The 18,340-nt window shown below is 39.9% G+C and overlaps 1 protein-coding gene across 1 annotated transcript in view; it reads right to left on the reverse strand.

The window, feature by feature from the left end:
- Window positions 1-18,340, reverse strand: part of TENM2 (teneurin transmembrane protein 2) — a 183,223-nt gene that overhangs the window by 74,226 nt on the left and 90,657 nt on the right. The window contains exons 7-8 of the mRNA XM_026035681.1: window positions 16,899-17,000; window positions 3,749-3,943 (exon numbers count right to left, since the gene is read on the reverse strand). Of these exons, the coding sequence (XP_025891466.1) occupies window positions 3,749-3,943; window positions 16,899-17,000 (297 nt within the window). The remainder of the gene's footprint in view (window positions 1-3,748; window positions 3,944-16,898; window positions 17,001-18,340) is intronic.

Raw genomic sequence — 18,340 nt, forward strand, 5'->3', positions numbered from 1 at the left:
TAAGTGGGCAAGAAAATATGATGTTGTTATTTAGCACTTATAGGGAAACCAAGTTTGTGTTGTGGTTGAGCTTAGATGGCATTTGATAAATTTATATATTATTCTGAATTTTTCTACAACTCTTGTCCCTTATAGTCAGTACTTTCTGGCACTTAACAARATTAGAAACTAACCCAAGTTTAGAGTATATCTTCTGTGCTTTTTCTATTTAATTTGGTAGACAGAGAAGTATGATAACACAACCTCATTCAGTAAAGAGTTAAATAACCACCACTAACTTAAAAACGTTCAAGAACACCAAAAAAATTTAGCTCTATTTGCTTTTATGAAGAAAGTTACTTTTTCTTCCTTTCATTTTGCCTACTCGTTTTTTTAGATGCTGATACTTTCATGGAAAAAATAAACATGTAATACGCATGTTTGTGTTGCAAAATAATACAAGAGACGCAACTTTAGGAAATACTGATGTATTTTGATGTACAGTACATTTTAGAAACGTATCACCTGCCTTATTATAAAATGGAAAAAGTGCCAATAAAAGGGGAATAAATGAAAAGCACACCCCTCTTCCACAGAAATTAACCATCTTTGCACTACCTGGGATTACGGAATTACAGTATTAACACAATTGAGATTTATTACCACAGACTAAGCCTTTCAACTCCCACAAGCCCCTACTCCCCTGTTTTTAAAAATAGCTCAAACTAACCCATTTTGTCTGTTGTTCTAGACAAATACGCTTCTCAGCTCCCCTGCTCTTACCGTACGGTTAGGTAACAGCTTTCAAGCTTGGAGCTGCAGAGTGTTCTTGCTCTGAACTCGAATCTTGTTCCATTTTAATACGTACTGAGGGTTATCATCCTGGGCCAGATGCTCAGCTACTCAAATGAGCACCACTTGATTACCTGCAGTAAAACTAGACTGGCTCGTGCTGCAAAGCTTCTGCCCCAAGTCTTCGGAAGGGTTTGCAATGGTATTTGATAGGGATTTACAAGTGGAGCTTCTGTGGTGGTTAAACAAAGGACGACGTGCCTGAGCAAGTAAGTATGTTTGACTTGGAACTCACAGCCCCATGGCAGCTCAGATCATTAGAACTCATTTAGTATTGGGCCCTCTGTAGATTTGACAAAGAGAGTACGGAAAGCAATTCACATCCCTAAGGACAAAAAAGGAGGTCAAGGAGTTTTCTGAACAATATGCACTAGAAACCCCCAAGGAGCCATGAATTACACTTACCAAGTTAAATGTCATTGAAAAACGACTCGACCATGAAAGTGACAAGAAAAACACGGTTAACGTAACCTAATTTGTCAAATTCACTTGTCTCCCCCCAACTCGCCTGAGTGAGACCTGGCAAATACCCACCGCACTCGCCGYGCAAATTTGTTAATAGAGCAACAGTGTTTATGCTGCAAAAACCGTGCATCAGAAATATTGATCTTGGTGCCACTTCCATTTCAGGTAAATTGTTTGGACAATATGACCATATTGAATATCAGAAATAAAAAGCTAACTGGAAGAAAAAAGTGCTGACCCACTCATTCTAATTCAATGCTCTCGATGAAGAATGGTGCATGAATCAACCTTAGCCAGTCTTTCTAGTATCTCACATTAATAGAGGAGATTTCATACTTTAATATAAATACAGATATACCTATTTGCATCATTCTACCATTAATTCCCACATAAAGTTGAAACAAGATTAGATGAGCACTTGGACTAAAGAGACATCAATTTGTTTATAACCTTTTTTTTTTTTTTTTTGACAGTAGCTCTTGAATTAATGTGAAAAATATTTACAGAAGGAATGGAATCCTTTAGTAGAAACATCATGGTTATTATTTATTTATATATTTATTGCCAAACGTTGTATGCCAAAGGTTACGCTAACCTTTCCTGTCACGTTATTGGCCTCTTCCAAGGCTGCAGTTAATACGGCCTGCCCATGTAATCCATTTATCTTTTAAAACCCTTATCCTTTCAAGCACTTGTGATTAAATAATCTATACCCTTTCCCCTCACATATTAATCCACATCCCCGTCCTCCTCCTGTGTTGCTGAGTGACAATGTTTTGGAGTGTTTCCAKGTTTGCATGGTGTTATTACTAATACCTCGGCCCTAGGGGCTGGACTAGGCCTGTTCCGTKAACTCACCTGGAGTTGGAAGTTTATTTGGTTCACCTGCTAGGAACACGGAGCTCGGAATGAGCTGGATTAAGCACTACAACAGCCTGTTTCTCTTGGGGAGTGCAAGGAGAGTCATGACAAAGGGCATGCACTCCATGCAACTATCTGGGAATTATCATCGGGCAAATGAAGGAACTGTTTACCAGGTAAAATTAAAGGTATCAAATGAAATAAAGCCAATTATCAACTTCTCTTTAGTAATACTTACACCTGTACCATAAGAAACAGCAAAATGGAATTTATAGACAGTAACTACTCTGAGCAAACTTCTGTGTTCCTGGGGAATATACTGTATGAACACACTAAGAACCCAGAGTCTTTTCCATCTTTGACTTCCGTGAGAGTGCTACATACAGCAGGGCATTTCAWGTAATTCCTGAGTATTTCCTATAAACACACACTTCAGGTGAACGGAGAAGTATGGATTCTAACAGCTGAAACGAATTTACCTACTATGGTTTAAATATAGCCCATTAAAAACAAAAGAAAACCTCTAATGACTTTAAAGTTTTGGATTAGAGCTTTAATAACCCAATTGTCGTGAAGCATCTCTGGGAGGCAATGACAATGACACTTCTTTTTTTTTTTTTTAATGGGAGGAAGAGCAGTTTTCTGTTGAGCACAATCAATGGATTTACAACTGCCGGACAGTTCCATGTTGCATTCAGAACATTCCCTAAGGATTCCTTGCTCCTAGAACCATGCAGCTCCAGGCCTACCACCTTAGCCTCCAGGTAGCTCCTCCCTTTGGGTGATGAATAAAAGCTGGACCGTCATCACAAAGGGGGTTGAGCTTTTCCTGAGGATGTGCCGAGGCAGGCAGAGCCGTCATTCTAGTAATCCTCCAGAGTGCTAAATCCTCTTTTAAAGCCATCCAAATACATTTTAAAAAGAAGTGCAACAGACAACATGGTGACTAAAAGCAATACTGAGCTCAAACTATGACCAAATTTTGCATAGGTTCTTTTGTTAGATATGCTTGGTTTTGCATTCCCAAAGATATGGATGCATTCAACCCAATGGTTTTTCTTTTGCATGTACAAGACAGTTGTCATTCACTCGCGCTGTCTACCTTGCTCTGATGCCATGTGACTACACCTAAGGGGCATTATTTGCCCTTCAGGAAGTCTCTAAKTAACCTGGATATCCAAATTGTCTTCAGCTTCTCTGTTACTAGTGACTGATAAGATAGCTTTGAGTAGAGTTGCAGTATACATTTTTTTATCTAACAGTACTAATTTTTCTGCATTTCACTTCTCAATTGTTTACTAAGTAAAATTCACAAAAAAAACCCTTGTGTCTTTGGCAAAAGAATTATTCAGATATACTGAATGGGGCAGACATTCTTKCTATTGCAAAACAATGTATAAGGAAAAAGATCAGTTTAAACTTTTATATATGGGTACAACTGCAGTGGACCACACTTTTCTTCACAATGGGACACAGCAGCTTTACTATTTGAATTTTCCTTTCTTTTTTTACTCTTTTCCTAGCCACCGAGCAGCTCCAAAATCCAGAGAGCTGGCTCACAACCTAAGGAGGAAAAGCGCTGCAGTCCTACCTTCTTCACAGTGTTCTCCTTTGTAGCCAACAGAACAGACACAGTTGCCCTCGATGCAGGAGCCGTGGCCTCCACACGAGGGATCGATGCACTGGCTGACAGGCACGTCGCACTCGGCTCCTTTCCAGCCGCTGTAGCACAAGCAGGTTCCTTTGGAGTACTGGCCGTTGCCACTGCACAGTACTGGGCACGCAGCTGGAAAATGCAATGASAGACAAACAGCATGCAGGTTCACACATGCACTCACGTTAGTGCTCTAAAAATCACTACCAACTACTTATACATATACTTAAATACAATAATTTAMTGTATTAATTTTACCAGAAAAAAATCTAAGATAACACGTACTAGTGTACCTCCATTTCCCAAATAATTTAATTACTATTTGATTTAAAAAAAAAAAAACAAAAAAGAAAAAAGCATGTTTTGGGCATTCTGAGCACACTGACAGTATCATATATAGCTGCTGACGAGCTCCTGTTCAGAGCTCTGCAGATKTCTGGGCAAGGTGAGTGGACTTGATTCTGATGCCTCTCCGGCTTGTTCCTCTAGGTAACAACTAATTCACACMGACAGAGTGGAAACATTCACTCCCTAGAACATATCGCTGCAACACGTTTCTCCTCCCATAACATCTATTCAGGTTGTGGCCACATCTTTTAAAGTCCCTTTAGCTTGTTTCCTGARTATAAGAACACAGGATTAAATGAATGTTCCACCAGCGTGTACTACTACTATCCCTGCTCAATTTTAGTTTCCTTAGTTTCCTGCACCTTACTTCAATTTAATGCTTTTACCCTCAATATAACAGCRAGAAAGCAGCACTACCTCTTAGCCCTCCTTCACCTGCTCTAAGGGACACGGTGTGCTTGAGCAAACAGTCAGAATGAATTGATGCAAAGGCAGTGAAACCTATGAATAAGCAAGGTAGCCAGCAGGTCTGGGATGCCAGAAAGCAGATGCTGCACATACATACAGTGACGSAAAGGAACAAGTGGTTTTTATTCAAGGCAGTTACACAAACACAACACTAAGACATATTTGCACCCCTAYGTGCCCACGTCTTCCACAGGCCCATTAGTAATTTGTGAACTCTGATGTCTGCTGAGGACTATATGTGTGGTCACTGGCAGGAAAAGTGAAAAAAGGTTAAAAAAAGAAACAGAAAAAAAGAAAGAAGAGTAACAGAAAGCAGACATAATGAGGTGACTCTCAGAGAAGAGCTGTGCTCCTCTCTGCCACGCGGCTCGATAAAGACAAAGAAGCATCTCCCTGTCTTTTCACCCTTCAGAGTAATTAGGAACTAATGGCTAGATTTACGGAGCCAAAAATATACTCCAAAGCTGCTATTCATCATTAAAAGGTCCTACTGTCCTCCTGCTTTTCTTATCCCTTTAACTTGAATGATCTAGAAGAATCCAAGCAATTGATTTASTAAAAAGACATGTGAAATGGTTCAACCACACAACTTCTCCTCTCTTCTCTTTAGATTCAGTCCTGCAGCCCTTGTTTACCTCAGGTGTCCCACTGATGTGCTGCAAAAACACATTCAGGCACTGATTTTTCAGTAATTTTCTTATTTGAAATGGAAAAATCATCAGAAAAAAAATATTTTCCTGAAATACTAGCTAAAACTTACAGTGGTAAGAATTACCTTAATTCAAACTAAATACTGGTGTATCAGATGCCACTTCTTCTTCTCATTCTRCGTCTTTGTACAACAGAGTAACAACAAACCCAGGATTTGCTTTTCCTTTTCCTCTTCCTTTCTTTCCTGCCAAGTCCWCTGTCTTACGGCCACAGTATCTCTCCTTTCTCAGCAGAGAGATGTTCGTGTAARCTGGTATTCTCTCTTAGTATTTATCCTTCTACTCTTATTTCACCTTTTTCCTCCTCATTTCAAATCTGTTTAAAATATAATTGCTGGCAATTCTCAATTTCAGATGTAACATATACTCATAAGACTGGTCCTCACTTAAGAAATACTCATTTAAAATTAGTCGTTCTTTCCCATCCAGGTTATAAAAGCAGGGATATATACTTAAGACCACAGAAGCAGCAGCAGCCTCTGACTGCACTGCCCAAAGGCAAGGTGCCTATGACTATATGCATATACGGCTTTATGCATATATGACCATWTATGGTACATTTACACATGTATCAGTCTAATGACTCAAGCCCAACCCAGCAGCAGAGGATATATAGGTGTTATCCTATATATAGGTGTTTGCAGAAAGGCTTGCAAAAAGGTCAGACAAAAACTCACTCTGAGTCTTTCCACCAAGACGCCCAAGTTTTTGCCTGTGTTTTTTTGCCTCGTAATCATTAGTTCAAGCTCAGCATCTCTAAGGCGAAATAAAGTCAGTACTTATACCAAAATAGTAGAATGTTTTCCAAATGTTTAATAGAACTATAGAAAAATTCTATGCTTGTCTCTCAGAAAGCCCCCACAACTTGCAATTGGACACTTCTGGTACGCTCTTAGGACACAGTTGCATAAATTCCTAACTATGTAAGAAATAAAATGACAGACTAGCCTAACAGAATTGAAGTTCATTGTTTCATCGACCACAGGGAATTACGGCCAAGACAAATGTAGTTCKAACTTCTTACCAGTGATCTCAAACTTGACCTTTTGCAGGCAGCTCCTCTAAGGGATAATTAAAGCAGGCTCTCTAACAATTCTAACTGATTGAAACCAAAAATGCATTCCAGTTTAGCTCCAACCGGAGGAGAAATACAAAAAAACGAGCTGAGGGCAATATGATCTATAATAGCCTGATCAAAAGACCTAAAGGCATGAGCAGGGTCACATTCTCCTGGCGTTTGGCTCTTTTTGGTCTGCATCTTAGCTCCCTATGTGTAGATTTTATCTACAAGTACTCATTTCTCTCATAGGTAATCTAGATTAAGATATAAGCAAATGAAGTTGTATTTTATCGATGCTCTGAATYGAGTCCTACAATCATATTTTAAAATCTTAAACAATTTCAGAGTGCTCCAAAAGCTACAGTGAATTCACTCTCCTAAACTGATGTAATATTTAGTGAGATATATACAATCTTCTTTCCAAAGGGTCTAAAATCCACAAAGCCACTAGAACCAGAACTGCAAACAGCTGCATCTTGGAAAATAAACCTTCTTATTTAAGAACTTAAGTTCTTACAGTTTGATTTTAAAATGYTGGCTCTAACTTTTACAGCATTCCTGTCGTAATTAGAATAGTACTGAAACATGCCAAAGATAACACGCTTTGTTAGATCAATTGCTTAGCCATAAGGTTATTTATAAAAATTAGAAGACATCAGAGATATGAGTATTCAGCACCATAGCCTAAAATGAAACACCCTAGTTGAACAGTGCTGTCTTCCATATTCTTTGCGTAAACCTATCTTACACCAGTAGCCTGTCAAGGCTGAAATAGTTGTAAAAACAGCAGCAATGACCTAGAACCCCTTTTAGGTTGCTCTGAGAGTCTGTGCCCTCAGTCAGCTTGTGGAACTCGACAACTTCATGGGAATAACTGACAGTTTTCTTGACCACYAGCACCTACACTAGATTCTGCTATGCAGGCAGTATAGATCCTTATGCTATTTCAGTTTTAGCTGTTAAAAGATGCTTCTCAAAAATCTGAACTTAGCTCCAACCAGGCAATATGCTCTGGCAGTTCCTTTACAAAGCATAACACTGTTCAGCTTGAATCCGAGCACACAAATGATTTATTAGTGGTATTACCCTATGCTTGCAGGCATCAGAGAGATTTAAGATAAAAGGGACAGTCCTTTACAGGAATCATGCCCTGCAGCCTTTACTTCGGTAGCTCAAACTTGAACCGCACCAAGTTCCCTTGTCGAACTCTTATCAAACTGCACATTAGTAAGCAAGAAAGAGATTCATAGAAGAATTTCCAGAAGGACAAAAAACCCATCAGGTGTGTCAAATCTCTGACATTCAAAAACCATTTGGGGAAAGCAGCACACGCTGACTTAAGCACTAAAGTATGGATGCTTTAATTAATCCGGGGTGAATTTAATTGCTTTAGTTAAGTGGAAATCGGGTTAAAAATGATGCAGAGCATGCTGGGGTGTGTTAAAAACATGACATATGAGTTGGATGAATCGATAAATTAAAAGCGCACAGATGTTTTAATTAAACCCAGGGAAGTTAACGAAGATCRCTAGAGACTTTTAAGCCTATGATTAATTCAATGCATTTAAAATACCTGTAGAGATATGGGGATGCGTCCATTTTGAGAGTTATAAAAGTTCTCAATCGATAAGTACTTAAGCTATTCCACAAAAAAAAGTCAGGATTTTTATAGAAGTGACTGAACAGCATTAATTGGATAATGAATATTTACATTCTTTTGAGCACTCAGCAAACTTTTGCTTTGGGCAAAATTTATCAAAAAGGTTGCAATTCTTATCATAACTTTGGGTGTGACCTTAACTGTCAAAAAGATAACACTTGCTGTTCCCTCATGTGCTATTCTGCAGACAATCTATCATTACAGGACTGCACGGACGTGAAGATGAGCTAGTCAATTCAGCCAGTCATCACATCACCAAAGAGCTAAGCCTTACTCTCCTGAAGATACTGGAGTCCTGAGGAGCACAAAAAGAAAGAAAATTGCTCTTTCTGAAAATGAAAAGGCCACAGATGAGCACACAAAACATCTTCAAGTGGAATAAAACAGGACAGATAGAGAAGACAACATTTCACCTCACCTCGATGCTTGTAAACTCAGCTAGCTGAGACAGGGCTCGAAAGTCCTGAGGACTTTTTCCTGTCTATCCTGGATGCAAATACTTCATGAATCAGTTTCTTCCCCTTCCATTACTGCAAAAGCTCTCCAGCTATCACTACCTCTTCAAGAAAAGCCTAGTTCTCCATGCAATAGACTAGGACAAATTTCATAATGGTCCATTCATTTACAGTCATGATAGTTAAGAACCTCCCTGTTTTTGTAACTCTTGGAGCGACACAATTCAATCCMTTTTCACGTGCTTCAGCCCTTGGAGGGAGCAGGAGTTTTCCTGGGCACTTCTGCTGTACCACAGGGCAGCTGGCTGAGCAGTTTGCTGTTTACTGCCGTTTACTTTGTGCTTTTCCAAACAAGAAGGGAAGGCTCTTTTCAGCTCATGGGACTGGAAGAAAACTAGAGACGCGAAGTAGAGAAGTCCTGAAGACATCTGCAAACCACAAGCTGTGAGAGCTGTGAAATTCTTGCTTAAGATGTGAGCAACGAGGTTGATAAGATTATGATAACACACAGAAAGATCAATTTTACTTTCTAACAACAGATGGAAAGGAACAGATGTTGAAATAGACTATTGTCATCAACACGCGCGTTCATCTTGGCTTGTACGCCTTGAGAACTTCATCACTGGAAGAAAACTGCGGAGGAGGGAACGGCTAAACTGCCTCAGAGGTTTCAGTTGCTTTCCCAGTGGAAAGAGCCAACRAAGAATGAAGATGATGATTCCACAAGCTCCCAAGAAGCCGCAGCAAAGAACTGCTAAATACCTTATCCTTCCAAACACGTGTGTTGTGAGTCACAGCAACGAATCACTAACAGCAAGAAGTCAATATATGCAGATAGAAAAAGACATTTAAAAGTGAAATATTTCTTCAGATATTTGAAGGAACACTTTATGTTTGCAATGAAAGGATTTGTCCCATCCATAGCTCTGTGGTTTGCTATGGCTAAAAGACATAGCAATAGGTATAGACTGCACCTCTAGGTTGCCAGAGTTCAGTTAAATTATGGCATGCGAAATTTCTGGGGCTGCTTTGGTCTCATTTTAGTTACTGCTATTTGTATTATTAAATATACCAAAAACATTTAATCATAACATGATTAATTACACAGTTTCATGATAGCTGCAGACACTTAAATATTTTGCCACATCTAAATTAGAAAAATTACTTAATTTGAGAGACTGAAAAGGGATGACAGCTAATTGAATTTCATCTCACCCAAATAGGCCCTAGATATAGGAGGAGATATAAATTTCAAGTTCAAACCTAGATAAAATATATAGATATGAATGTATCCAAAGATCATGTGCACTGAAGTTGGCAGACCTGATTCTGGACCATGTCTGTTATTCAAAGATGATAAACACGTAAACATCTAGCTTAATAGCTGCCTTTCCAGCACTACTTGACCACAGTTGGTTCAGTGACATTTACCACCATCACCAGGACTCCAAGATGATGCCAAGACAAGGCTAAGACAAGGATCAGCAGAAGAGTATGGGGACGATACGATCTAAAAACAAAATGTAAATCACAGTGCAATTAAATAAACTAAATTAAAGTCAAAAACAAATTGGAAAACATACAGCACGATAAGCACAGTTCAGCATAGCAGAGCTTAGAGCAGAGAGATTCTCAGTCTTACAGAACCGGAAGAAAAATTTCTCGCTTGTCAGAAACTAAGCTGCAGAGCCGCATGTATGTACTGCATGTTTGCTAACATGTCCAAACTAATCCTCACATAATCTACAGTACTTAAAGAATAGGTATGTACTCTTAAAGAGCCACGAAATGTTATTAACCAGCATGTTTTCTAAGGCAGAAATCTAACAAGGCATCTCTATGCAGGATTTGGGAATTCAGATGTTCGAGTCCCTTGTCCTTTTTCTCTAATCTTAACAGTTCGAGAGGACCAATGAAGGGAGAAGACCAGAAATGACTGTTCCTCACTTCTCCTTGGTGCATGGCTGCCTCTGCCTGCACCCTTGGCTGGAGTCATGACCAGCCTGGGCTGGAGTCCTAACGCCTGCAAAGCTGAGCCCCCCGCAGAGGTGGGCTCCTCTTCACGTTACAGTTAGAGTGCATGTGGTGCATTTTATGTTGGCTCTGCTTGGCCACCCAAAACCGGATCCAAGCTACTAACTTCATGACAGTAGAGGAGCACCTGAATATTGAGGGCAATGACTGTCAATCTTCACTGGAATAGAAAAATGACTTTCTTTTGGACATGGCTAATGGCACAAAACTGTGTCCACACCTTACTGAAATTGCAAAAAAAAATCCCTCTGCTGACAAAACATTATACTGAGAAAAGGAGAAGGAAATTTATAAGAAACGTATTTTTAGGTACCGAGTCAGACAAGTCGAAACTGCTAGAGGGGAACGTTCCCACAGACAGCCTTGAATGTCCAAGTATCAAGATGCTGCTTCCACCCACTGAGAGAGACATGGTCCGCGTGAGAGCCCCGGGCTCTGTGGCTGCTACAGCTGGCACACAGACACAAAAGCCCAGACCAGGCCCAAACTCGCGTCGAGAGCACAGATTAGGTAGGTACCCAAATATGCTGGAATTTGTCAGCAACATGATAGGATGTGAGATACACTTGAGTGACAAATCATGAATGCAGCAATTCCAAAGAAAAACAATTTTAACCAGTATGAACCAAGGGATGAGAGGTGCTATGATTGCAAACACATAAAACTTGCTCTCCAGTAAAGTTGTTAATTATTCATTTGCCTTTCTATCTCAGTGCTTCTCAGCCCTTCCCTGCATTCCTGCTCAATCACGCTGGACGAGACCGTCATTCTACGTGTCACTCCAGCCCATAATCTAGATATCATTTTTGACTTGCCCATTCTCTGTCCTCATATCCTGGCTTTGATAAAGTTGTGTAGATTCTTTTGGCATTGGGTCTTTGTTAGGTTTCTGACCCTCACTCACAGCAAGCAAAATCTATGCAACAGCAACACCTTTTTCTCCAAATTTGACCAAACACAGTCGTCTTCACCCATGTCTGCTTGCTACAGCAATGCAGTTAGTTCAACCACCTACTCTCGTTCCACAAGCCTGATCTTTTGCTCCATGCCTCTTACCAGATGCAGAATGAACCTCCAACTTCTCATGTAGCCCAGCTTGTTTGCTGCTCTGATTCTCTCCCCCAGCTCTCTGACCCGCAAAGCTACCTTTGCCTTTTTTAAAAATCAAATTTGGAAACAACCCTTTTGAGTTCTTTCTTACATTCTCTCTCCTTGGGTTTGCTCTGCATTTGTCCTGCATTACCCACATTATTTTATGTGCCCCACCTGCTCTCCCTAAAATGGCTTTTTAAAGCAGTGTTTCCCCAAATTGATGACAACTAGACGGCCAGCATGTTTGTAAGACTCTCTATTGCATTTTTTTTCCTTCTGTCTCCACATCTGCCACTTGGCACTCGTTTGTTCCTCCTTTACTTGTACGGGCATGGCCAATCCTGTGGGGTAGGCACTGCTTTTATCTTTTGCTTTTCTTGTTTGTTGCAAAGCACTAACCACAGTGGATTAGTTCAAACAAGGAACAGTGATGACAACAGCTCCTCTCTCATTTCTTCCCTGAAATTACACTATGACAATATTCCTTCTCTCCCTCTTTCTTCTCTGCCAACCCTATCTCCTTTGGGTACCATCATGTGCAGTCCAACCTACCTCTCTCCTSTGATCTGTTAGTTATTAGTGCACTGATTTGCAGTGAATCCCTCGGACAGCAGAAGACAAACAAGTCCCTCTCCAGTGATGACTGCAAGGCGGATGAGCAGAAGCGCTGCCTGTGCATGGCCAGACTCTCCTCTGCCACGGGCCACACGTGGGACGGGCCAAGGAACCAGTGTCCATTGACACCCCTCACCTGCCCCTGCAAGGCCCAGGGCGCTTTGCTCCGCTCCATTCACTTCATTTCCTGTAATTCCCAGCCAAGCTACGAGGGCAAAATCCTTTTCCTCCCTCCCATGGAAAGGATACGTTGGCTGGGATACTTGGTTAGCATTTGGTGGACACCGTTCATTCACGTGGGTCCCTGGTGCTTTACAACAATGAACTTACTCAGCAATTCATGTTTTACCCACTGGGATCCCCCCTAAGCTCTTATGCCACTGGGAGCATTCTGGACACGGCATTAAGGGACTAGTGTCAAGCTCATCATTTCGTGGGAAGAACTGTGGTTTTGCACTCAAACAGTTTTACTTCCAAGCAATAACCTCTCAATAACAGGAGATCAAGAGGAGCCCCCAACAACTGAAACCTGCAAGAGAAACATTTCTTGAGCACAGCTGAGAGGAAGCAGGAGCTGCTAGTTCTAGTGATTACAGCTTACATAGCTAATAATTTAGGATTTTCTACATTTCTACACGGAGGCTAAAAATGCACACATAAAGAAACTGGCTTTAGTAGAAACTTGTGTCATGGTGAGGGCAGTCATAAGAAACAGCAAATCCTTTAGAATCAATTTAAAAAGAGATAGACTACACTTTGCAGCTTAACAACTTTGTAAAATTAAGTGTCTCAAAAGAAATAAAAAGAAATTTAAAAAAACCTACCCTTCTTTTTATACTTATTAAAGTGGCGCCGTCCTTTGCCAGTAAGCCAAAAAACAAACAGAATGAAAATAAAATAATGAAAAACCCGCACAAGGAGAATAGAAAAAGAAACTGAGTATAACATAAATCTGAATCATTAGAATTCTTAAAGTCAACTGATCAAACATAGTATAAATTTCTGGTTTCAAAAATCCCAAAGTCTTCAATCCATTTAAATTAAAATATTAAACACGTTTCTTATTACATTGCATAATTAATTAAAAGTATCTGCAACATGGCAACTTCATGGCTGCTGACAGGAGCTATTTGATTCAATTTTTTTCCTTCTTTTACAAACCAACATCTTTTCTTAGCAGACATATCAGAACAAATTCCCCATTTGCATTTATGCAGATCTCCATACTAGGCTCATCATTTCACTGTTCAGACCACACAGGTTGTTGGACTCTTGGTCAGCTAGACACCTTCATGATGCAAACGCCAGTATTTTAAAATACCAAATGAAAAGAGGTTCAGAGCATGTTGGCTAAGAGTACGTTGCTTTTTTCTTGTTATTTATTATTTTTAAGAAAAGGAGAGGAGGAGTTTCATGCCCTCCAAAGTACTACGTGCTGTAACTACAGCCAACTCTGCTTCACACGCCTGGGACCACCGTTCTCTGCAGTTGTGAGCRTTACAGACGGTGAAGAGCAGGACTCTAGCAATGATCCCTGCTTGCAGACTGACCACAGGACACTCAGCAGGCYGAAGAACAAACCACTGTCAGACATGAACGGTGAGAAGAGTCAGGAGGACACCTTGATATACTTGGGTGAATATGCCACAGAAGTTACAAGGAGGGAGATGAGTATCAAACAAGGGACAAGACACCAAAATAACACAGTAAGAGCTGCTTGCCTGGCTCCTTAACTGACCCTTGGCAATAGCATCCTCACTTATCACTAACTCCGGCGGCTACTTGTGCACAGGAGGTTACTCCAAATGCAGTTCAGTTCACACTCTATCTTCCACTGGTTTTAACAGGGCATGTTTTCTTTATTGGTATAGATCTCCACCTACAGAATTATCTTTTTAATATTAAAATCTTAATTTTCTTTTTTTTTTTTAAATGTTGTATTGTAGCCACATGAGGTTAAAATGTATCATTACCTTTCTTTCATTACCAGTTCCACGGTAGATGAAATTCTTAACGAGGTTAACTTCCCAATGATTTCAAAGTGGATTTTGCCTGAGCACAAACCAAGAAAAACTGCTGAGACTGGCTACCTAATCAAGATAAGTTACTTCCACAAGTAAAGGGAAGCATAAAATGCCCAGGGACTTGGTAAGAGTGTTTGCAGGAGTGAAATTTGCCTTCAATCAAGGCATGAAAGTGGATTTCAGCAGGCGAACTGGGCCACAAGTTCAGCTCTTCGTAATAATTTTCCATTTCTAATTGTCTATCCTGGAGCTAATGGACCTCAAGTCAAATCCGCGGTGTCTCTCTCAGGTTTCTTTCATTACAGTCTTTTGGAAGTGCATGGWGCAAAGCCACAGCTGGAGTATGTGCACACCGTATGCAAAGATTTTGCCTCTGATCTCCTCCTGATCAGCCCTGTACCTGGGCATGCAGTGGCATAAAAGCTCAGGTTTTGTATGTGTCACTCTTAGGCTAATCAGCCCATCTCTTAGGCTGCTGTGCTAGCACGTGAACCAAACGCTAAGAGCTGGCTGAGGACACCTCACACTGCTTGGCTCCACGCTTCCCTACCTGAGTTTCCCTCAAATTATTCCACAGTGACAAACCAAGACATTGGAATACGTGTTGCTAGGAAAATCACAAATAAAAGCTGGAAATTAAAATAAATAGTTGGAAAGAAAATTACTATCCATTCAAACATATGAGAACTTAAATATAAATGTAGCATCACGTTAACCACACAAGAATGTACCCAGACATATAACATGACAGAATAAATTTAATTCTCTATATCATATTGCTTAGTTTTACCATTCCTACAATCCCAGTTTCGATTTCTGTCTCTGAAACAGCCATCACATATGATCAGCATTCCAGGAGGCAGGAAGATGCATAGATGCRAGGGCAGGTATGACAGTGCCTGTGAAATGGGGAGACACGTGGCCCTTACAGCCTAACACACATCTGAGCACGTCTCCTAGCATCCAAACATGCAACTTTGTTTGCACAGAAATACACAAATTGTCCCTTCATTTTGTCATTTGACATAATTTTCTGGTTTCTGTGTTCTTTAGAAATAGCATATTGTTTGGTACGGAACCAGTTCAGAGAGTTGAAAGGAGCTTTCAAGCACCACTTCTGCTTTGGAGGGAATGCAACAACACAGACGAGACAAAAGCACAAAGAGAGGAAGGGAACTGAGGGGTTGGTCTGACAAAGAGTTTGAGGGGTCCCGTCATAAAGCTCTTCATCTGATGTAGCCTGAATAAATATTTACCAGCATTAAGATAGAAGACAGTATTGGACAGAGGTTCACCACCACCACACACTGCAGCGTTGCTCCAAACTCCAAATGCAGATGATTTAATGGCCAAGATAGTGATGCATAAAGAGTGGCASGGAGCACGCAGTCACTGCCTGCAACCTGCACAGGCTGCCAGCACGGAAATGCAAGGTGCATTTCAGTGTATGTCTGTGCACAGCACACGCCGCAGCACCATCTACTTCATAATATACTGAGTTTCTTCTATGTATTTGCAAAGTGCCTCAGTTTCTCAGGTAGGGCCAGCCCTGAGGTAGCATCATTAAGTCATCCAAAGCCCTCAGAGACTTTTTTTTTTTTTTTTTTTTATACTTTTATGAAAAAGAGTATGGAGGCCCAAAAAAGGAATCACTTGCTTCTCATGGTGTAACAGCTATTTAAGGAGTATTCATGGATGGGCCCAGCTGGCTGCCACGCTGCTACACAAGTGATAAAGGTGGGACCTCACTGAACATTCCTCAGGACTGGATAAGGACCTAAGGAGAAATGGGCTCATTTCTCGAGGCCTTTTGAAAGCTTTCAGAGACCACACTTCCCACCTTTGAACTCTACTGACCTTATTCTTGTGAAAAATAATCGCAAGCATGGGATATTGAGAATGTGCCTAATTCTCATAAAAACTAAGAAGGAAGTAAACTTCTAAGTAAATTAAGAAGGAAGTAAATGCTCTGCCTGTGCTCAGGAACAGCAGGGAGTTCAATGAAGTCAAGTCATTGATTTAAGGCAACAAATGTGCTGCAATATCTATATAACCTAAAGAGGTCCTCCTTTACACATGATGACAGCTACCTCAAACTCACAAAAAGATTTAGTGAAGACATACAGCTAATTTGTGGATGTCATTCAGAGTTGTGTTCAATCCTTCATAACAGGGTATCTCTCAGTTTTAGTCCTCAAATTTAAAACCAACACTCAAAAAAACTTTTGTTATAAATTCTACCAAACCCTTCTCATTCTCCTAAAAATTTCCTTCTAAGAATAATAGTATAATCAATAAAATCTTTATGAGTTCAAAGTATGGCTCAGCTTTTTAGAATGCTAATCTTGACATGCTAATGTCATGCTTGACATGCTAGAATACTAATCTTGCTCATCTTGATTTTGTGACTATTGACACAAAAAATATTTGCAGTTACGCCAGGTCATTAGCCATGCAGCAATAATTCTACCTGATCATGTTTAACTAAGAGATATAAGACAAAAAATGTGTATTGATCTATTTGAATCTAGCTTGGATTCATGCTAACTAGCAGGCTCTGTAGATTTGAACAGATCACAAACAAACAATGTGACTATTTGTAAACACAAGGAAAACGATACCTTTAGCACAATCTGCTCCATGGAATCCTGGAAAACAGTGGCAGACACCTGATACACATTCCCCGTTCCCGTGACAGTTACGTGGACAGTCTTGCACTGAATCTGCAACACAAGCATCAAGGGTATATTAGTCGCCTCCTTTTTAAGCTGCAATTTTTTTGCTGAATTTTTCTTCATTTTCTTTTGTCTTTAAAACATTAGAAAAAAACAACATTTAATTACATTCCTGCCATGAAGCTCACGTGAAGCAGAAGGCCACCAACATYACTGGCAACATGAATGAGAGCAGATATCTAGGGATCAGCCCCAAGTCATGTGCTAAGTCCACAAATGCTGTTAATGCTCTTCTGATACCGAAACCTCTGTTTGAATAGGCAGACAAAACTTCTTAAGATCTCTGTAGCTATGTTTAAATTGACAATATGAGTCAAATACAATGCTCAAACAGGAACATTGACAATCTCATTCTTGCAGTGAGACTTTGATCTTATACAGCCACTTTTCCTCGTGGAAGAGATTATTCCAAGGATTGCATCAGAATTTTCCTTCTACAGACACTTAAGGCTTCATTAAATAACCCGACAGAAATATCTTCTATGCATCTCAGAGGAAGTCTTTTGCTTTAATGAATATTCTTTATCCTAAAAGATAGCAGCTTTGCAAGAGGATGAAGAAGAGCCTGCAAGACTGCAAAGCAAGGCTTAAAACTGTAACTGATGTCACTGACAGTGTCAACTACTTGAATGATCTGTGAAGAGTTAGTGCTCCCACTAAGAAGAGCCTTGAACTGTACCAAAATATCTGCCTTCCGCAACCTGCATGCTATTTTTTGTACAATTCATATCAACAACCCAGAAATTATAGACCAATTATAAAGTTAATTCTTAAAATCAAATTAGTTTGAAAGTTGTTGGATTTTGGAGGTATTTTCTACRCTAAATTAATAACAGTCTAACAGGAATGTTATCCTTCACTCTTATTGTTTGTTGTGTGACCTAAAGTAAGTAAAGTAAAGGCTCTGTCAATCCCAAACACCAAACAAATAGCAGCAGTTGTACAATACAGAAAACAAATTTTGGATTTGGAACCATCAGAAGCATATGGAATAATTTTCTATTAAACTAAACTGAGTAGASGAAAAGGATTCAAGCATAACTTCAAACCTAATTTCACAGTTGCAGGATACTGAAGAAAGAAGAAACATTACACAAATTGTTACTAGTTTGGCCTCTTGAAATGATTCAGGTAAACAGTGAATAAAAACTTGAAACACGTAATGCTCCAAAATATCAATTTGTCTGATGAAGAAACTTGTCTATAGGGTTATTCATTATTTTGTTCATCATAGAAGAAAGCTCTTYATGTGTATTCAAAATTATGCTACGTTGTGTTGGCTGTCAGTTAACATCATGTCTGTTATTCTTCCACCTTTTCCATGTCAG

The sequence above is a fragment of the Nothoprocta perdicaria genome, unplaced genomic scaffold (genome assembly GCF_003342845.1).
Source record: "Nothoprocta perdicaria isolate Ctin4 unplaced genomic scaffold, notPer1 scaffold_165, whole genome shotgun sequence".
Lineage (NCBI taxonomy): Eukaryota > Metazoa > Chordata > Aves > Tinamiformes > Tinamidae > Nothoprocta > Nothoprocta perdicaria.